Below are 22,337 nucleotides of genomic sequence, written 5' to 3' on the forward strand. Positions count from 1 at the left end.
TACAAGGCGTGGTCGCTTTTACAGTAACAGCTACATAATGTTGCTCTAATTGCTTTTCTAATTGAGATTTTAGAAATTGTTAATGAAGGTGACTTAACTGCCTGTAGTTTCTGTGTAGAACTTATTTTCTTTACTACAAGAAATGGAGATGCAGTGAGATGTAGCAACTCTCCTTGTATCTCAGAACTGAGAACTACTTCTAAAATCAATCTAAACAATCAAGACCGTTAAGAAGTACAGATGAGTATATTTTCATACTAATTTTAGTACTTTTCTTGTTTGTAGTCAGGGAAATGCCTGAACGAATGGCACTGCAGTACAGTGGCAGTACTGAAAGCAGATATGTAAGCACTAGAACAGGCTCCCTACAAGAGGGGTGCCACTTCCATCATTACAGACTTGTAGGAACAGATTATACAGATGCATTCAGAAATGCTGTAGGTAAGTATGCATACATCCTGCCTCGGTGAAAAATGAGCAATTTAGTGATCTCCAGATCCCTCTGAATCCTGTTTTCCATACAGGAAGAGCTTATATCTAGGAGGGTTATTGAATTGATTCATACTTTACAAAATAAAATAAAGGACCGTTAAATTGCCTATGGGGCATTAAAATACATGGGTTTTCCTTTATTGATCCTTAACGTGTGCTTGAAAGAAGTATAACACGTGTGTGGTTTAAGCTCATTATCCAGAGAGTAATTTGCCTCACTGATCCCTACGTGCTGGGTTGGGTCACCCAGATACTTTAGAGATACAGGACAGAAATGGGTACTGAATTTTTCTTTTTTACTTTTTGTTCTTCATATCCTTTTGCATACCCTTTCTCTCTGCCTCTCCTTTTTTTTTTTTATTTTGCAGTGCATAACTTATTGCATTGAGGTTGGCTTTTCATTGTCTTCACTTTGAGATGAGGTTTTAGGCCATAGTCTTATGACTCTGGAACCTTACATGTTTGACAACAAAGTCTCCAAGAATTCTCAATTGTTGTTCATGCTTTTGAAATATTTTTCCTCCATTTTTCCTGTCATTCAATTAAAAAATATTAAATTCTCTGAAGCACTGCAGATCCATAGAGACATATTAATTGAATCTCTTATCTGCCTAAATTGAACATTATGTGGTTTTACTCATCTTTACTAGTTCTAGACAACTAATTTTCAGTCCAGTACATTTTTCTTTACCTAGCAAGTTCCAGTAGAAATTTACCACATGTTGGGCACAGTGCCTTTTGTGTTACAGAATTAATCCGTTTGCTGTTGGAAATGTAATTTAAATTTGCTTGCTTAAGAGAAAAAAATCTGCTGTAGCATCCAAACTTTTCATTATGCATCTGTGCGTAATAAAAACCTTGTTTCCTTCTCTGCTATGATCCTTAACAGAAGTACTGTGGGCTTTGTTAGCAATTATTTATGGGCACTTAAGATTCTGCAATTCTGAGATATTAATACAAGGAGCAGTATTTTTAGTTTGTATAATTTTTACTCTTTCACATCTTATTGTACATTTTGTCTTCCTAAACAGCTTCTAGACAGTGATAGAAGCATTCCAGTCACACACATCACGTTTTGGTAATATCAGTTCAAGCATACTGGAACTTGTGCTATCTTCCCCTACCTTTCCTGCTCTTCATTTTCTTGCTGTCTCATGGAGGGGAATTTTAAACCATGCAAGTCTACTCTTACCCAATGGTGATAGAAAGTTTAACAGTAATGGTAATTACAGACCTGGCTTTGCTTTTCTTGTCTTTTATGAGGCTTAAGTTCCTACAGGAGGAGGCAGCTGTTGGGAGAATGAAGTGGCACATTCTCCTGCATTTCCAAATTCATCCCAAACCCATAAAAATGGCTTGGTGAACGCTACTAGTAGACTGCTGGTGCAGACAGTGGCTGTGCTAGAAATGGGCTTCTATCAAGCACTGATGCACAAAAGGCAAATAACAGTTTTGTGAGAACAAAACAAAATTGTGATGAATTTGAAGTAGAAGAGCATAGTATTCTCCATTTGTCAAAAACATCATCATAATTTGCTTGTGAGGTTTTGTTATTTTTGATCAAATCATCCTCTTCACTGCTACAGGTCAGTAGAAACCTGAATTTATTCATTGTTTCCTTCACCTCTGTCATAAAACATGTTACTTTACCATACATACAAATGATTCAGTAAAACAAGAAGGAAACAGGTCAGTGTCTCATCTCTGTTCTAACACTTACCTTCAAGAAAGAACTGTTCTGTCTCTTAGCATGATGGATGGTAACTGACATTATCCATTACTTGCTACACTTAGTACACTTGCACTCCTGCTTGTGTGAACTACCTCAAATGCCAGCAGTGGGAAATTGAGGCAGGAATAGTTGTCAGTATTCAGTCATGTGCAACTACTGTATCTTCACAACATGGAAATCTTTGGTTAACCAGAGAAAAAAATATTATATTGAAATATCTCGTAGTTTATGCCAGGGAATTACTGACCTCAAGATGGACAGGGAGCTGCAAAGCTCATTCAAATGAAGCTTAGTTTGCTGTCTCTGAAAGCTGCTTGCATCATACCTGGCTTCCGAGGAACAAAAATTCAATCTAGCTGTTCCCATCTACCTCTTAAAAAAATTGAAATAAAAAGTGCTATTGATTGCAAAATTGCTGAAGCTTCAAAACAGAACTGAAAGCCTAAGCAGAGAAAGATTTCCCACATCCCAGTCATAAGAAGCACAAGGGAAACTTCCATTTCTGTTCCATAGCTCTACCTTGTTCTAAAGGAGCAAAGGAAGGGCTGTTACTTTGCATACTTTTTTATGTGTAGTATATTTTTGAGAAATCAGTGGGACAGAACACAGCAGAAACCCTTCAAGCTTTTTTGCAGAGTAACCATAAAACTGGCGTATCGAATTCTGCTGGCATGAATTTGAGCCTGTGTGACACAGCTTTTGAATTGAATGCTTTAAAAAAATTAAATTCTCTAGCACTGATCTATTATTAGACCACTTAGATGGGTTTTGCCCACTAGGTGAACATCAGTTACCAGTTTGAGGCTGGTCTACATAGCACTTCACTTCTGCACAACAGCCACAGGCAAGACACTCTCGCCAAACATCAGGATTTTGTCCCAAGGATTTTTACAAAATCCAGTATTTTACAGGTTTACCCAACTCTGAGTCAATGGCAGAGCACCGATAACCATGCTGGGGCAGTGTGCAACTGACTTCTTATCATGCTTCTGAGGATTTACTTAACAGCCTGTCTATGGAAACAGGAGCACTTGGTTTCTCAGCATGCCCTTCCTGGATGAACTCTAAATTTTGCATGGCTGAAAACCAAAGGTGCTAAAGGTCCCTTTTGCATTTAGTTATGCATTTATACTTCATCTACCTGGTAGTACCTGTTCTGTTTCCTTTTTATAATTATGACATGCCGCGTTTCCATGAGAGCTAGTGGTGTGACACTATGTTTAGTCACAACATTCACCCTTAAGCTTTTACCAATGCAGAGGAACAATAATACACAACACTGCCAGAAAGAAACTGTGTTGTCTCAGATGGAGGCAGTTTTGACAAAACCAGTGTTAACTGCTAATGCAAAAAGTCAATTTTTGCTAATAGTTTGTAACAACCAGAAATGCTATTTACTCTTTTCCATGGGTTATAGAATCAGAGAATAGTTTGGGTTGGAAGGGACCCCAAAGATCATCCAGTTCCAACCCCGCCTGCCATGGGCAGGGACATCCCACTAGATCAGGCTGCCCAAGGCCCCATCCAACCTGGCCTTGAACACCTCCAGGGATGGGGCAGCCACAACTTCCCTGGGCAACTTGTGCCAGTGCCTCACCACGCTCCTAGTGAAGAAATTCCTCCTTATGTCTAGTCTAAATCTGCCGCTCTTCAATTTTTAGCCATTTTCCCTAGTCCTATCACTACAACCCTTTGCAAACAGTCCCTCCCCAGCTTTCTTGTAGCTCCTTCAGGTACTGGAAGGTTGCTATAAGGTCTCCTAGGAGACTTCTCCAGGCTGAACAACCCCAACTCTCTCAGCTTGTCCTCATATGGGAGGTGCTCCAGCCCTCTGATCATCCTTGTAGCCTCCTCTGGACACATTCCAACAGCTCCATATCCGTCTTATGTTGGGTATTCCAGAACTGGACAAAATACTCCAGATGAGGTTATAGTCATTCACATTCAGTAAAGAATAAGTTTTTTATATTGACTAGACTGTGGTTTTCTGCAAACATTTTGAGGCTGACCCTGGTGGTTTTTATGCTGCTTAGCAGATTGGGACCCAGGCTGGACTTTTTCTTCAGTGCAAACAACAGTAACTGTTTTGTTGTGAGTGGGTATCAAAAAAACTAACCACTGAATAGGAAGAGTAGTCTGTAGGTTGGAAAGTATCTCCTAAACTAAATCTCTTAGAATGGGATTTCAAAAGTATTATGATTGTGAGGCAAAATTCTATACTTAGGTAAGTGCTAATTCAAAGAGCGTTAAGGCACCTAACTCCTTTTATGATTTGAAATTTTCAGCTGTACTCCACACTCTGCTATGGCTGCAAGATTTCCTGTGGCAGATTTTTCTAATAGTTTCTTCAGCCTAAATAATATTACAAAGATGGGAATATCATTATTTCTTTGGAGACACTCTGCAGGCTTACAGAACTCATGAGACTGTATTTCCATTCTGTTAGTTACTCTAGGCACCCAAGAACTCTGACCCAAGTTGGATGATAACATGATGACAATACACAATTCTGATTGCTCCAGCAGAAGGATTCCCACTCTCAAAACCAGAAGGAAAAGGTTAATACTGAAAAAGGAATTAGTGACAGCATGTATTCTGAAACAGTGTGTCTGTTGCATATAAATAAGTTTATAGTGCTTCAAAGCAAAGTGTTTTGCTTTTTATTTGCCTTCTGTAATAGTAATATGCAAGCTGTCTGGAAGAGGTAACAGTAATTTTGAAAGAAAAATACAGAGAAATTAGTGCAAATCTTTTATTATATCCATACCTATCTCACTAATCCAGCAGAATAAGCACTGAAATTTCCCAGTCTCTGATCCAGTCACAGAAAGTATCTGCAGAGATATGAATTTTGGTTGATGGCAGATTTCAGAGCCTACTTCTCATCTTTAGATAATGAAGTAATTCTCCTCTCAATAGCATGGAACTCGTGTTGATGGTGTCATGGTGCTAAGTATTCCCATGCAAGTTTATCTCAGCCTCTTCCTATTTATTAAAGTGAAGCTTGCCCACATCAGAGCTTGAACAATGATGGCTTTGCTCTTTGTGATACTGAACTAATTCCTTTTACACAATTTCAGATGTTTCTGCACTTGCTGCACTTACACTTCTAGCTGCAGGGTAGACATTAGACGTGTGAGGCAATGGGAGACTGGTATTTACATCCACAGTTAAGCCGAGGGACAGCTTTATCTTACTACCACTCTAGAGACAGGATCACCTAGTGTAAGTACACACTGCATATGACCTTTGGAGGAGAAAAAGCAAGAAGAAGTATCAAAGATGATAAGGGAACAGAACGACTCTGCACCCATAAACTACTGACTGCTTTTAACTCCTTTGATTCCAGCATGGGGGTGGAGAGAATGGGATGTGTTGGACAGGCTGACTGTGTAACACCAAAAGGGAGTGTCTTGAGATGGAAGGTAAAGATAAGAGAACTGAAATACAAATCAAACACGCTGGAACAGCAGTTACTGTATCACACCCAACCAACCCCATTTCGTGTATCTCACACACACACACCCCTCCACACGCCTGCTTTGTATATCTCACACATGTGCAACTGCTTCGTGTATCGCACACACGTGAACTGCTTCATGTATCTCTCACACATACACACCTGCTTCGTGTATTACATACACACACACACATGCTTCCTGTATCACACACATGCGTGCAACTGCTTCGTGTATCATACCCCCACACCTCCATATCTGCTTCAGGTATCACACACATTTGCACCCTTAGCAGGTTTCCGGATGACACTAAGCTGGGTGAAAGTGTCGATCTGCTGGAGGGGCAGGAGGCTCTGCAAAGGGATCCGAACAGGCTGGACCGCTGGGCAGAGTCCAATGGCATGAGGTTTAACAAGGCCAAATGCCGGGTCCTGCACTTGGGGCACAACAACCCTGTGCAGTGCTACAGACTAGGAGAAGTCTGTCTAGAAAGCTGCCTGGAGGAGAGGGACCTGGGAGTGTTGGTTGACAGCGACTGAATATGAGCCAGCAGTGGCCCAGGTGGCCAAGAAGGCCAATGGCATCTTGGCTTGTATCAGAAACAGCGTGACCAGCAGGTCCAGGGAGGTTATCCTCCCTCTGTACTCGGCACTGGTGAGACCGCTCCTCGAATCCTGTGTTCAGTTCTGGGCCCCTCACCACAAGAAGGATGTTGAGGCTCTGGAGCGAGTCCAGAGAAGAGCAACAAAGCTGGTGAAGGGGCTGGAGAACAGGCCTTATGAGGAGCGGCTGAGAGAGCTGGGGTTGTTTAGCCTGGAGAAGAGGAGGCTGAGGGGTGACCTCATTGCTCTCTCTAACTACCTGAAAGGAGGTTGTAGAGAGGAGGGTGCTGGCCTCTTCTCCCAAGTGACAGGGGACAGGACAAGAGGGAATGGCCTCAGGCTCCACCAGGGGAGGTTCAGGCTGGACATCAGGAAAAAAATATTCACAGAAAGGGTCATTGGGCACTGGAACAGGCTGCCCAGGGAGGTGGTTGATTCACCTTCCCTGGAGGTGTTTAAGGGACGGGTGGATGAGGTGCTGAGGGACATGGGTTAGTGATTGATGGGAATGGTTGGACTCGATGATCCGGTGGGTACTTTCCAACCTAGTGATTCTGTGATACATCTCTCTCACACACACAAATGCTTCGTGTATCACACCTCCACACCTGCCTCACGTATTACTCGTATCACCCACACACCCACCCCCCGGGTTCGTGTATCTCACCCCCCATCACAGCCCCATACACACACCCGCTCCCCTCACGTGACCCCCCCCTCCCCCACGTGACCCCGCCGCCGCCGAGCCGTGCGCGCCCCCCCCACCTCCGGCCCGGGCGCGCGGCCCCGATCCAAGATGGCGGCCGCCCCCCGCCCCCCATGGCGCAGGCGCCGCCCGCGGGCGGGGCGGGGCGGGCATGGCCCGGCGGGAGCGGAGCGGCGCGGCTCGGCGCGGCCCCGGTGAGGCGCCCGGCCGGGGCACGGGGGGCGGGTGGGAGGGACGGAGGGGGGTTTGGAGGAGGCGAACGTGCGGTTAAGCTTCTCCCAAGCGTGTCTCGAGTCAGAAAGTTCGACGGCGGAGGTGGCAGGAGGAGGAGGCGCCGCTGATCGCGCCGAACGCGATGGTGACGGGAAAACGCTGAAAAACGTAGAATCTTAGGAGGGTTTGGGTTGGAAGGGACCTTAAAGATCATCCAGTTCAACCCCCTGCCCTGGGCAGGGACGGGCTGCCAGAGGCCACCCTGATACTAAACGTAGTTACTCTTACAAAAAGTGGAATGTTCTTATTGAAACTAAGGTAGAGTCAAGTCCGCCCAAGTAATTGTATTTTTTGAAGGTAAGTTAGTTATTTAAGCTAAAGTAGAGTCGAGTTCATCCCAGTAACTGTATCTTTTGGAGGCAAGTTAGTTATTTAGGTGAGGGTAAAGTCGAGTTCTTCCCAGTAACTGTATTTTTTTGAAGGTAAGTTAGTTATTTAAGCTAAAGTAGAGTCATGTCCATCCCAGTAACTGTATTTCTTGAAGGTAACTTAGTTATTTAAGCTAAGGTAGAGTTAAGTTCATCCCAGTCACTATGGAGGTGATGGGGCAAGGAGGCTCCTGTTCCGCACCCACCGCCCTGAACACAAGGCGTTATCAGCTCCGAAAGAACTGAGAGTGCAACAGTGTCTGCAGAAACAGTGTTTGAAAATAACATGCTTCAGAAAATAATTACTGTTACAGAAAGTGGAATAGTTTGATTTAAGCTAATGTAAAGTTCATCTAAGCAACTATATTTTTTGGAAGTTAGACAGAATATGTCCCTCTGATAGCAATGGGGGTTTGATATAGCGTGTTTTTTCAAGCAGTTTGATATAGCGTGTTTAATATAGCATGTTTTTTTCAGAAATGTTTTTTTTCCAGACACTGTTGCATCCCGCGTTTAATGCGAGCTGTGCCGGACAGGGTTGACTTCTGAAACCACCTCTGCCTACAGCCTTTCCCCACCTCAAATGCAAGGTCAGAGCTGGCAAAAAAGCTCCAAATTATCAAGAGATTTGACTGTTGCGAAGTTCATAATGACATTGAAATTAGTCCTTTGAAAGTAGTAGAATACGCATAAGATTTCTGGGAAAATTTATCCATATGGCTGCGAGTGGGCGGTCTGCTCTGCCCCAGCTCTGGTCTCGCCGCACGCGGCTGATGGGGGTCGCTCCCTCGCGTTGCCCAGGCCTGAGAGAGGCTGCTCGCTGTCGCAAACTCCGTAACGAGACTTACAGAGTTTATTTGCCGGCGTTTTCGGGGTCGGGGCCACTCGCTCTGCCCGCCCGGCGCCGGCTGGGATTGCTGGGGAGCCGCCGGGGTCTGCTCTGGGGTGTTTAAAGAGCGAGGGGAGGGCGAATGGTAGCCCCACGAGCCGCTGGGGAAGCCTGGGCGCTCTGGTTTTTTCGGTTTCTTTTCTTTAAGCGGAGGGCACTGGGCAGGAAACCTTCGCGGTGTTGAGTCAGGCGGAAAGCCCGTGTAAAGCAAGCCGCTTCCATCTGCGCCTGCCTCCCTCCTCCGGGTCTCCTGGGCGATTAGCAGAAACCAAACAAAACTACAGCTGACACGAGCTGAAGTTGTGCTGGTGTTGCTGATTTTGTGGCCTCAGGTTTTTTTCAGTAATGCTGGCGTGGGGAGGGAAAAAAAAGACCTGTAAACCGTTTCTGAAGCAGAGGGTTCAGGAGAACACTGTGACTCATATTGCCTGCCTGACATAGCAAAAAACCTGGAAAAGTGGTGAATGTTTTACTTAGGATAGCTCTGCCAGCGCTCGGCTCAGGAGCCAGGTTCCTAAAGCTCGCTCTTCCTGGAGGACGCTGGCTGGCAGTTGGATAAAAGCATTCCGAATGAAGGAAAAAAAAATAATCCCAACTTGTTACTTTTCTTTTTTGTGAAAGCTTTGGCAGTGCTTAGATATGTAGCCTTACTCTTCGTACTTCATGCTTTGTTAAAATCCAGGCTGTTTTGTAGCCTCAGGAATTCTTCGCTGTTGGCTATGCTGTGGCTTTTAGGATGTGAACATAAACAATCTGAACCAAGAAATATTTAATGAACAGGACAGGGTTTGATGCTTTTGTGCACTGAGGTCACCTGCGGTTGTACTTGACATCAGCAATCTGTTTCTGGGTAGGCTCAAAAAAACCCATAATCAAATCCATGGAGCATTTAAACCCTCCACCTTTTTTTTTTTTTACTTGTTTTTTTCCTTTTAAGAAAAAAAAAATTTTTGCAACTCTGCAGTTGAAGAATTTCCTTGCTCTTAAAACCCTTTTTTTAAAAAAAATCGCTGGTAGAGATAAATGTTGAAGAAACAAGGTGATAAAAATTTATATACTGGTTAGTTCTCAAAGAGTTAACATACACAAACCATTCCTCTTCGCATTCCTGCGGGGCAAGAAGATGTAAAGTGGTTTTGTAGGTAGTTGTCTTACCCTTCCTTCTAAACAAGGTCATTGCCTAAATTGCCTTTCAAGTCACAGCAAACTTGAAGGAATGTGGCTTGAGTTGGAATATTTCTGATCTTTGTTTTACTCTTAAGAGTTTAGCATTGCTGTTAAATTTCTTTAAATTTTACATTAAAATGGGTCAAAAAGCCACTTTATTCTAGCTCTTAGAAATTATAAACAATTATGATTTTCTCCCTCTAGCTGGGCAGTACATAAAGTCAAAATCTGTTCTAAAGCCTCTGGTTATTGTCAGAACATGCCATCTCCCACACTGTGATCAGAATCTGGGGAATGTGAGGCTCTATGGGCAGCTGTACTGGGATGAACCAAAACCCCACATGTCAGACAGAATAATTTACCTTAGAGGGCCTAAAAGGGGGACTAATATACGTTGTTATTTCCCTGAAGATCTGATATGTGCAGTTCAGGGACTTCGTGAGTTTGTTTTTATTAGGAATCAGTGTTTTTTTCTTTTTATTCTATGAGTTTATGTGTAAACTTCTAGCATCCACAGCGTACTGTGGCAAGGAGTTATGCAGTCACCAAATTTTTGCATTAGTAGCTATGTCCTGATGTTAATTTTGAACCTGGCTAAAAACTGTTTTTATTTGGTGCTCCTTAGCAGCGTTTTTTTCTGGAAGAGTTAATGTGTAATTAATATTTTCCTTCCCTGTTCTTGCCACTTTTGACCTCTGCTATATTTTTCTATTTCCCTTTCCCTTCTGGGATATTCAGATTTACAAGATCATGATTCCAGTAAGACATAGGATAGTTACAGATATCGATTTTACTTAAATATATTATTATCTAAATAAACCATAGGGATGATGAATCTTGTATAGGCAAATATCAACGGTTTATTATACTGCTAATAGTTTAGTAACACTATATTTGTTATGATGATTACATTACAATAATGTTGTGTTATTGAATTATTTATGGCAAGAAGTTAGTATCGGAGCACATGATACTTAAAATGTTTGACATCAATTGTCAGGTTTTGCACTTATCACTGAGGCAGCTAAAATAAGGAGTGTAAATATCACTTCATTACATCCTTAAAAACAATCGTACTACAGCCTAATGCAAAAGGATTCAAGTTCTTGTGTATGTTTTTTACAGCTGTTTACATCTCAAGTTTTCATTTAAAGCGCTTGATGAGTACACTTCAAAGCTTCCTACAGTTTTGCTGAACTGTGTAAAACCATTGTAGCTCGTAATTTGGCATAATTTGCTCCAGCAAACCTTAGCTGTTACATACTTCTGCATTTGCTGGTTGCCTGTTTGGAGGATATCTTCCTGTTAGGTTTCTTGCTTAAAAAAATACCAAACCAAGTTAAAATGTCTTCAGTACCCTGTGTGGAAATTATTTTCACTTCTCTTTGAATTCTTTTGTTTACAGAAATGTTTGGCCTCTTGAGCTGCTGTGTTTACTGGCTCTTCCGAGTTAGTAAATGGAATGCTTACCCTCTGTAAGCTCAGTCAAGAAGTGTCATACAATTCAACTAAGGAACAGCTGTTCCGTGGGAAAATCATTGAGTAGAAGTGCAGGCAGTTACCGAAGGACTTGTTTATGGGAACATGCTTATGCTGTTTGCCCAAACAACACTGAAGTCGTTTCTGGCTGATTGCATTTCTGATTTGTTTTCTGTTTTGGATGCATTGATAAGCTTGAATTGGGATAAAGTGAACACCTGCACTCTTGCACATACGATTCCATAGTGTGTGTATATGCTTTGCAGTAACATTGGGGCTGGGTGGGCTGTTGATTTAAAGAGCAATATAATGTGTATGGAGGGGTGAGTGAGCATGAGGAACAGAAAACAGTTAGATTTACATCAGAAAAATGAGTGAATCCAAGCAGAAAGGTCTGAGAGCAGGAGATCTGAGTATATACAACAGTAGTTGTATCTAATGCTCCACGTTATGTCATATTTCTTTGGCACTTTGACTTTCACAGTGACTTCATGAAATAGTTTGTTGCCTGTATTCAAGGATCGTTATTAAGGGTGTTCTGTTTGTTTGTTTTTCTGGTCCTTGCAATTTTAATTTAGTAAAAAGAGAGGTTCATAAGGTACATGATTTGTATGTTAGCTATCTTGAGACAATTTCTTTAAATGACAGGGGATGTATATTTTTCACACCCTGGTAATGTGAAAAGTTGCTATAGCAACTCTATAGGAAAAGCGTATGTCTTCACAAGCCTCTTAGTTAGGCAAGGTTTCAAATGTATTGTTTTATCCAAAGGATTAGGCAAGCAATGCATTGATTGATTTGGACAGGTGGTACACAGTTGGCTGTTAAAAGGTTCTGAAAAGGTCTAAAAGATGAAGTATCTAGGGTTGTTTCTACTTGACTTTTCCCTGCACATAGGACTGAATTTAGCTGGACTGTCAGATCAGCTAGTGAATAGCATTTGTGTAGTAAGCCAAAGAGTTGGTATAGCATACAAAGTATGTTTGGATTCTTGAACTTTTCATGTTGCTGAAAGCTGGTGGGAAAAATGTTATGGTTTGGAGCAGTGGAACATGTTTGAAATGTGTTCTCTGTCATTTACTGCCTGTCAGTATCACAAAGGCACAGTTTGCTGATGGGCTTGGACCTCAGAAGAGGCAGTTCTGGCATCAAACCCTGGTTGTTTGGCAGGGCTTAGGTGCCATTATCTGGTGGTTTGGAACTGCTGGAAGGAACCAGTTTTCCCAAATGAGCTGTTTGGGGTTTGTTTTGAGGTGGTGTTTTGGTTTTATCTTTTTTATTTGGGATGGGTGGTAAGTGTTTGTTTTTTAAAAGTAAAATGCAGGGAGGACCTCCTGGAGGACTGCTGACACCCTTAGGTGTTACACTTGATGCTAGCAGACTTTAGGAACGGGGCAGCGGGGGGGAGAAGCATCTTTCAGATGCTTCTAGCAAGCTAGAAACCTTCTGGAAATCAAGGCTTTTGCACAATGGGAAGAGTATTCTGCACAGAGCAGAGTGTTTCAGAGTGAAGAAACCGAAGCAATATGTGCATATTTGTTCTTCTAACTGCTGCACAGCGATTACATTGCAAACTTCAGCAGAGCTGTGGATAATTTTGCTATTCATATAGAAAGAGAAGACATGCAATGTCACAGTAATAATCGTGTAGCATTTTAAAGAGTCAGTAGCAGTTTTGGGTGCCAGAGAAGCAGTTCTGGTGGTGGTCTAGGTTCATGACAGGGCGCAGTTGCCCATGAGGACAGTACATCTAACCTGCACCTCATAGCTGGCTGACTATGAGCCCCCTGGTTGGGGTGGTCGCTCAGATTTAGACTTAGACTGGAAGTGGGTTTTTGACTGGATTAACTACCCTGCTGGCACCCCCTGAGGAGGCAATGTGAATATATATTGCAGATATGAGGGCTAGTGATCCCTGAGTGCAGTAAATACAATATATTTGCAAGTGTCATTTTTACTGTATGTGCACTGATGAAGTGCATCATGTGTATTGTCAAAACATTGACTACATGGGTAGCATTAAACTATTCAGATTTTGTACCTCTGCCTTAATGCAAAGCTGATATGTTATGCATTCTGTTTCAGTGACAATTTATCACCAGTTTTATGGTTTCTAGAAGAATACCGATAAATTCTATTTAAATCAGCACTAAAAAATTTTAGTCTAAGAGTATGGAAACAAGTTTTGTAGCCGCCTCCCCCCCGCCTCTCGTGCTGGTGAATATGCATTTATGACTGCATAAAAATAAATTTCAAATATTTGTCTTAATATTGACGTGGAACATTACATACTATAAAACCTGCAGTACTTTAATTTCCCTCTTAAAAGATGTATACAAGGCAAACACTGGTACACAAACTGCTTATGAGAAGCTTTCCATACTTGACGTGTTCTAGAAGCCTAATTTAGGTTGCCATTGTCCTGCTTGTTCAAGCAAAGTGAAGGGGTAGTAATCATGTGCAAGAGAAATTGAATAACTTTCATTTAAAAGCCTAAATTATGACAAGACTGAGTGTATTTATCAAAACCAAACAAACCATCAAGAACAAACCATAGCCTTCCTGCAACTCATAATCTTTTCTTTTCTTTCTTTTTAAGCAGTTACCAGTTGGGCCAAGACAACTGATGTAAGTTTATCCAGCTCCTTAAATGGCTTGAGCTTCATGGGAATTCTGGACGCAAGAATGGTCAGCAGTATCCAGGGCCTTCAAAACTTGAACTCTGGAACCCCGAAATCTCTCTCATTGCCTGAGTATGGGCCTGGCCAGGTGTCCAGTGCTTTAGAAGATTGTCGTAGCCTTAAATCAGTGGATTCTGGTATTCCAACTCTAGAAATAGGAAATCCAGAGCATGTTCACTGCAGTGTGTTAAATGTGAAGAGAAAGCAGTCAGAACCTGAGATTGTTCCTGACAGGGCTTTTCAGAGTGCATGCACGCTGCCGTCTTATGTGCCTCCACATTCTCTGACTTCTGAACATAACCATGCTGTGCGAAAATCCTCTACTTTCCCAAGAACTGGGTATGACACTGTCAAACTTTATAGCCCAACCTCAAAAACTCTGAATCAAAGTGATGGTATCTCTGTCTGTAGTGTTTCTAGTCTTAGCACAGAACTGTCAACAACTTTATCAGTAAGTAATGAAGACATTTTGGACTTTGTGGTCACAAGCAGTTCAAGTGCAATTGTGAATCTGGAGACTGATGAGGCACATTTCTCTGATGTTACCCTGAATTCCACTAAAGAGAGCAATGATCAGAGCCAGCAGGAGTGTTGTCAAGAGACAGACTTGGACAGTAAACGAAAAATATTGGGACCTTTTACGAACTTCTTTGCCAGGTAATGTTTCCGTAAAACATACTTGTATTTTAACGATGCAATTAAGTAGGATCATAGGATAAAGGTCGTGTGATGTTTTACTTTGAAAGAGTAAATAGCTTGCTATTTTAATTTAAATTGGTATTAAAAATATTTTTGTCTTCTGAGTAAGTTGGCAAATATTGCTTCCGACTTAAGGCTCTGAATTCTACTCTGTATTACCTATATGATAAATGGAAACATCTTAAATCTACTTAAAAGATTCTTTCTACATTATAGTAAAGGGAATTCTGAATGAGTTTTGGTTTTTTATTTTCCTTCTGAACAAGGACTTTCTTCCTGGCTTCTCCAGTGATGCCTTTTCTGATTTTGGCCAAATTTGCCAAACACTTGTTTCTTCCAAATTGCAGTTACGGTTTTGTTAATACCTTTTTTCCTTCATTTTTTTGAATGGAATGAGAGCATCTGATATTTTGTCACTCAGTTGTTGAAATGAAAGCCACTCGAAGCAGTTACGTGACCTGTTCTAAACATGGCCCTTCTAGGAATGATAAGGTATTCTAAATGCATCTCACCAGTGGAGGTGATGAATGAGGAAAAGGACTAGTCTACTTTTGGGGTTTCTGTGGGTTTCTGAAGCTTTCGTTGATTTTTATTCTTAGGTTAGAGTTAGATGACAGAACTCCAGCCTCCAGCCATCAGTCATGTTTGAGATGCTGAAGCTTTTGTGGACCTCTGTCTTTTTGTTGCCATGGAACCAGGCTTCATTATGAAGCAGGAGGCTTCTCAGCACTTCAAAGCATGAACTCTTGTTACGTTCTGGTGGCACAAATGCTAACTCAAACAAATGCTCTCCTTCAGCCTGGAGGGAGCACAGTGGAACAGGCATATTTAGACCCTGCTCAGAGTAAGATGTTTAACCACTTCTCAACTTTTCTTATCCAAAAAAATAAAACCATCTGTCCAAATTCTCTTTTAGTGTAGTCTCTACTAGTTTTGTCAGTGCTGCAGAAACAGTGATACTCACTAGACTGAGCTTTTTAATTTGAATCTTTTCAGGTATATTGAGTTCCAGAGAGCAGAGGCTGTTTACACTACCTTTTAAATGAGAAACAGGTAATCTTGGTCACCACGTGGTGTCATCATGAGGATCTGAGGAATAAGTTCACACTAGGTGATTGGCTTTGAAGTTCCAGGTGCTTTGTCTATAACCAGGCCTTCAATATCTTTCCCTCTAACATCCACTTTCTGCTCTGTTTTGAAAACAAGGGTTGCTCACTTTGTGTCTGTACTTGCATACCACACTCCCATATTTTATGCAACCATTCTTTTACATTAAAAAAAAACAGTCCTGCATTGGTGGGTATAAATGAAGTCCCAGAGAGGAGCATGTTCTCAATGCTTCACCCTGTGCTGAAAGGAATTTTCGGTTCAGATTCACAGTCAAATGTGTAAACCTTCCCTTTTGAAAATCAAGGATAAACTATGGTTGGGGAAAGCTAAATTGCTTTGGCTTTGGTCAGTGGCTGGCACGTGTGTGTACAATGTGGAAGAACAAGTACCTGAGCAGTTTGTATACAGCCTTTCTGCCTTCTAGCAACCCAGCAATCATCAGGTAAGGCTGTAGTGTAGCACTTGGCCTTCATCTGCAGGTTTAGCTCTTTGAGGGCTCGCTCTTCTGGGTAATGGGCTAAGGGTTTGAATCATTGAGGATGAAGATGAGGCAGCTTAGTTTTTGCTCAAGTCCTTGACATTTGGTAAAAGGTGAAACCTTTTTTCTTGAAACAGCAGCTGTGCTAGTGTTGAACCCCATCTGAATGTGTTAGTTTCTCTGAACTTGTCAAGACCAAATTTGTTCTCGTTGTCATTTCGGATTTGTGTCTGCCTGTAGATGTAATACTGAAAAAAATGGATGCCTCCAGTGCTTGGTCACATGCACCCAAGCTGCTTATGTATCAGTTAAGGGTAAATTTTCTATAGTATCAAGAAGATGCTTAGACAAGCACCTGCTTTATAATGTAAAATTATTTCCCAGCACTCTGCAGATCTGTTTTTCCTTGCAAGACTGTATGCATGTGTGCACAGGTGCTGTGCATGAGGTTGTGTGTTTCATATCAGTTGTGGCAATGCCTGTGGTGTGTCATGAAGTGTTGGTGTTCGCTTGGGGCTGCAATTGTAAATGGAGTTATAGAGGAGATCAAAGAAAGGAGAACCCCGTTGGCTCATTGCCTCTCAAACCTGGCACCTTCAAGGGCACTTGGTTATGGAGTGTTCCTGCCCTGCTGCCTTGAGCACTGTTATGAAGAAAGTTTCCTGGATTATTCCTCTGGCTCAGTTGCTGTCTCTTCAGCAGACTCCGAAAGGTCTGGTTGTTTCCTCACGTTGTTACATGCCCCTTCAGGTGTGGCAGGAAGATCCAAAGTCAGAAAAAGAGGCTGCTTTCCTTCTTGTTTATATAAATAGCTTTCCTCTTGAAAGAGCTTAAAGCATCACAGGTACAGTGCTAGGTGGAGTGCTAGTGCTCTCATTAGGTTCCAGGTTAGCACATGAAAATGGATTATTGCTTCTGAAAGCAGCTGCAATGCTGAGTGCTGACAAAGGAACCTGACATGTTGGTTGGTTGTGTCACACATACTTGTGTCAGCTCTAAAACGCCAGAGGTCTTTCACAGAAACTATGAGTTTGAATTGGTTTCCTTCATTTGAGTATATGCAGGAGCTTGGTGTGAGAAATAGTGTGAGCAAATAATTGGTTGGGAGAATTAAAGAGTCAGTGGCTTGTCTGTTCCTTTGCCCTAGTGACCCGAAGTACCTCAGATTAGTGAGTTTTACCTTTGGACATTGCTTGACTAGAGTACTGCTGAAATAGGCTTTTAAAATGCTTGGGTTTTAAACAGCTTTGCTGAACAAGGACTGTTGCGATCTTACTGTAGAAGTTGTGTTCTTTTCATTTATTGTTTTGGAGACTGGGGATGGAGCTTTTTATGGTTACACGCAGACCAACCGTAAGAACGAGTAGGACTGTGTTCAGTTAAATAATAAGCCATGCAGTCCCTCTCCTTTTGAGTGGATTATGAGAATCCTAAGTCTTTCCACAGCAACAGACCAAGTATATTGTCTATTTTTCCAGGAATCTGTATCCTCTTTCTTTTCAGGCTACTCCTTGAAGTTTTTGATCTAATTGTCCTAAGTAGCAGGATCTCAGGAAAACTCTACAAAGAACAGTGACTATGCATGAAATAAAGCACTTCAAGAATATTACGATTTACTGTTTTCAAAGAATCTCAGTATTTCTGCGAGAAAACTTCCGCAGCAGGGTTGGCATCCTGTACTGTGCATAGAAGCACAAACCTAGTCCAGACTGTGGCCTTACTTCTTGTAATCTGATAAAGAAAAGGAAGAAAAGAAGCCTATTAGAGTATGGGCTGTTCAGGAGGAGACAGGCTGAGAATAGGATTGAAGTCTGTAGGAGGAGGGACAGAAAGAGCTGGATGTGCTGTGGACAGATGGAACCTGCACAAACACCAAGCACAGGCTGCTTCACTGCCTTACGGGTGAGGTGGGCTCACCAGGGCTGGGCTTGCCTGACCCACAGAATTCACACTCCCGTTGGAGGGTAAGTGGAATTTGGTGGCAGTTTCATCCTTTCCCCATTAATCTGTTGGGTGCATTTTGAGCTAACTGTTGTCAATAATGGGCATTTAAAAGGGTTGGGGAAAGAGGAAGGCAAACAAGGTTATGTTTCAGTAGTGTGGGAAGCAGCATAGGCACCAATGATCTGTACTAACAGATGATGCTGGAAACAATATTTCATGTGGCATTTGGTTATACTCATCTGCTGTGTGCTTTTGTCTTAACAATAGGGTTTTGAATACTACTTATTTGAAAGCTACTTTCTGTCTATGTGAAACCAAAGACTGGTGGTCCTTCCCTTGTCTGTACTGACTGTCACATCTCGATAGAGCAAAAGTAAAGTTGCAGGATTTTTCTGAAATAAGCATTTGCTCTCAAAGCAAATCTTCCATAGGTGTAAAGTTGGAGTTCTATAGAGACAACAGCCTTTCTTTTGATAAAGGTTGAAAATTGAATGATACAGTTTTCAGATTTCCCTAGCTTCAAATTCACTGTGTCGTTCTGACTTTTGTCATGTGGCCTGTTCTCCACTAGGTGTTGAACTGAAACTATCCACATTGATTCTAATCCCTATTTTCTCTTTATGTATGGAATAATAGAACTTTTGCTTAGAATTATTGTTCTGTTAGTTTTTCCTTCAGTTTTGCACTAAATCTTATTTGAGATGTGGCTCTTCAGAATGAAGGGAAGTTGCTGTTGCAGATAAAATCTTTTTTTTTTTAGTCTCCTGTTTGTGTGAAACCATTTTCAGTTACTCAACAGGAAAACTAAGAGGCTTGTTGAGGTTATTTGTCCATTATGGAAGTTAAATGAAAATCTGCTCAGCAGTACTTTGAGTTTTGGGATTTTTTTTTTTTTCAGTAATGGCACAAAAATTTATAGTAAATGAGGACTTAATGTGAACCAGTCATTTAAAATTAAGTCAAATGGGCATATTTATTTTCTAGTGGCTGGTTGAAAGCGTTACAGAAGTCTCCCACTGGTTAGTGAATGAGATGTGTTGCATAGTTGATGGTTGTATGTTGCTTGCAGCATTCATCTATAAAGCTTTTCCCTCTCCATTCCTTCTCCTTTGTCTCCCTTGTGAGGCCGCCTTTGTAAAGCTTGCAGTTGTTCAGTTCTACACATTCTACATGCTTTTGAATAGAAAGAGGAAAAATTACATACAGTTTGATAGATACAAGACTTCAGGAACCAATTCAGATGAATGAAACTAACGTCTGTTTATTCTGATTCATTGTCTGTGTGAAGGTTTAGTGAATTAGTGGGTTAGGTGGACTTGGTATCTTCAGTTAATTCGCAGGAACTTTCCTGATGTTTCACTGTGATGAAAGGAATGGTGAGAAGTGGATAGGCACCAGGGAAGAGGGAGAATATAAGCGCAATCGCTTCCATGTGACACTCTTATCTATTTCTCTATTTAATCAAAATAGTGTTTAATGTTCAACTGACGTTTTGTTCCTTCCCTTCCTTATCAGCAATACCAATAGTTATTGCAAGTATAAGAAATTATAAAAATATTGCTCTAACTGTAAAGAGTGCTTAATTCACAGCCAGTATTGTGAGAGAATGGTATGTATGCTTAGAGAGTCTGAAAAATGCAGTGAATAAGGTGAAATTAGACGGAATAAATATACGTTCTTGTTCCTGGGTTATTATTTTTTTTAATACTGTCTCCCCTTTTTTTTTCAGTGTTATGTATTATGTGGGGAAGTTAAGAGCCAACATAAGTTTTTTCTTTTAAGCATGTTTATAAAGGCTCAAACAAGAAATGGTCTGTTAATAAAATTGTGTATGGCTGAATGCTTGTTTAATGGAGACCATGGTCTTTCTGGACCAGGAATATCTGGTTTTATGCCTTGCTTTTGCTATTCAGTGTTCTGTTAAATACATGTTGAGTTTGCTGGCAGGAAAATAATAAATGTACAAATTCTTCTTTATGAACTGTTGGCCTCAGTTTGGGTATTAGTTACATTGCTGCTCTAAGAAGCTATCCATATTAAGCCTCTCTTCCTAGTCATTAAGTTCCTCAAAAGTTTTCAAGCCATGCGTAAGAATAGTAAAGAAAAAAAAAACCCTACAGTAAAATAAGGAGTCATTCACACCTTACAATAACAACTGACAGAATAAACAGAAGAACATGGTAGCAATCGTTAGTTAAGACAAGGTATTAACTTAGTACTTGCACTCCCCTTTGTGAGCTACAGCCTTTTGCAATATGGAGTTCAAAGAGACTTGAGGAGCCATCTGGTGTAACCTTCTGCTCAATGCAGGGCTGACTTCAGCACTAAGCTCATGTTCTTCAGGTCCGCGTCTGGTCAATTGTGAGTATATCAAAGGACCGAGTTACCGCAGCCTCTCCAGGCCAAGTGCTCCAGGATTTAGCCACTACCACTGGGGAGACAGGTCCCTCTCTTTTTATCCAGTTGGAATTTACTTTGTAGAAGCTTACTGCCTTGCCTCTTGTTTTTTCTGTTTGCATCTCTAAGGATGATCAGCAAGGCTAAATGAAACGACCTCTCTGAGCATCCTGCTTGTATGTGGAAGGCTTGAGCAGCCAGCTATTGTAGTGGCCATCCGCTAGACTTCCTCCTGTTTTTGACAGCACTTTTTTTTAGACTGGGGCCCCAAACTGGATATGGATGTAGCCTCGTGAGTACCAGGTAGACCTTTAAATTATTTTTTGCTCGTCATCTTGCTAATACGACCCAATCCATGTCTAATATTTATTGTTGCAAAGTCTTACTGCTGACTTGGGTTCAGCTTTTTTGCAAGATGACTTTTCATGTATTCATTCAACTTTTGCTTTGTGCAATAGTATTACTTCAGATCAATTAAGAGATCTGCTTTCAAACTCTGAATTTTGGGTTATTCTGTTAAAATTGGGATAACTAGGAATTTTGCTAGCTAAAAAAACCTGTTACGTATAGCTGGTTGACTATTAATTATTTGAACTTGGACCCAAATGTTGCTTTTGTATGAGAGTCCTAACTTGCTGAAACTCCTGTTTGAGAGTTCTGCAACATTCACATGATAGGCTAGCACTGTGCATCACCTCCCTGCAAAATAGTTCTTGGTTTGCTGCTACCAGTCCTAACTGCTAAACATGCAGGTTTACTGCCTGATTTATCTTTCCATGTCTTTGACGTGTCAGTGCAGGCAGCTCTGCTTTATTCTTCACTGAAATGAGGACTACCCTCTGAGAAAAAAGGTAAACAGGGAACATTGTAGTCTTTTTTTCCCAGAAATCTAAAGAGGTATTTCCAAGATACCCTATTGCAAGCTATTGGGTATCCTGCGCTACTAACTTTTATTACTGTCTCCCTCAACTGCAGAAAACATTTTTCAAACCTGTCACACTGTGAAGTGTCAGTGTCATTATTCCTGGTTCTCATTGAACATACTAAAATGTAATGTGTTTGGAAAACTTTGTTTATGAAATGTGATAGGGATTTCTAAAACACGGTTTGTCATTAGTTACCCCTTTATCGGTAGGTCAACTTCTAGGCTCTCTGACTTTACTTCTGTTGGATTTGTTTATCCATAAACCAAGCATTGTTCTTCCTTTACCTTGACCTTTGGCAGTCTCTCAGAGATAAGATTCTGCAAACTCTACTTTTGTATGTGATTTTGGAATCTTAGTCAAAGCATAGCTTTTGACTTGTTGATGAGGGTTCTTCACCATGGCCAAAATACTTCGACTTTTTTGATGATATTTTGTTTGGTTGGGTTTTTTGTTTTGATGTCGGTTTGTTTGCTTTTTTAAATAAAAGCATAGGTTGACTGAGAGGTGATCTGGGGTTGGGAGGGTGGAATGCAAAAACTGGCAATGACTGCATCTAGTGAATTATTTCTAGAAACCAGGGTTATCTGGTCATGGGTACCCAAAGTTGGCTCTCACCTGTGCAGAATGTAGATTTAAGGCTTTTCAGGAGATTTTGGTGGGTCTTTTGACAAGAATTTCTTTTTAAGTCCATCAGTTCTCTAGTCATCATTATTTATGTGTCAGAATCTTGTTCCTCTACTAATCAGCTAATCAAAATTGCTGTGCTAGAATTCATTGCTGGCTTTTTAGGGTTTGTTTTCTGTGCCTCTGGAAATTATTTAAGTGACTGGAGTGTGAATTTGGAATGTTTACAGCTGAGACTTTCTTGTATTTACTGAGAGTGAGTTGTGAAGGTCATAGGTAGAACAGAATACAAAAGGTCATTGAAGAATGAAA

General features: G+C 41.2%; 1 protein-coding gene across 3 annotated transcripts in view; it reads left to right on the forward strand.

Moving 5' to 3' along the window:
* The first annotated feature begins 7,141 nt into the window (after positions 1-7,141).
* The window catches only part of TBC1D14 (TBC1 domain family member 14), a 70,404-nt gene continuing 55,208 nt past the window's right edge, over positions 7,142-22,337 (forward strand). The window contains exons 1-2 of one of the 3 annotated variants that reach the window (XM_069856365.1): positions 7,142-7,184; positions 13,769-14,504. In XM_069856365.1, coding sequence (XP_069712466.1) covers positions 7,142-7,184; positions 13,769-14,504 — 779 coding nt within the window. Of the gene's footprint in view, positions 7,185-8,199; positions 8,222-13,768; positions 14,505-15,542; positions 15,600-22,337 lie in introns of those variants that run through there. The other 2 variants (XM_069856366.1, XM_069856368.1) reach the window with 2 other exon arrangements.

Source organism: Phaenicophaeus curvirostris, chromosome 4 (genome assembly GCF_032191515.1).
Source record: "Phaenicophaeus curvirostris isolate KB17595 chromosome 4, BPBGC_Pcur_1.0, whole genome shotgun sequence".
NCBI lineage: Eukaryota > Metazoa > Chordata > Aves > Cuculiformes > Cuculidae > Phaenicophaeus > Phaenicophaeus curvirostris.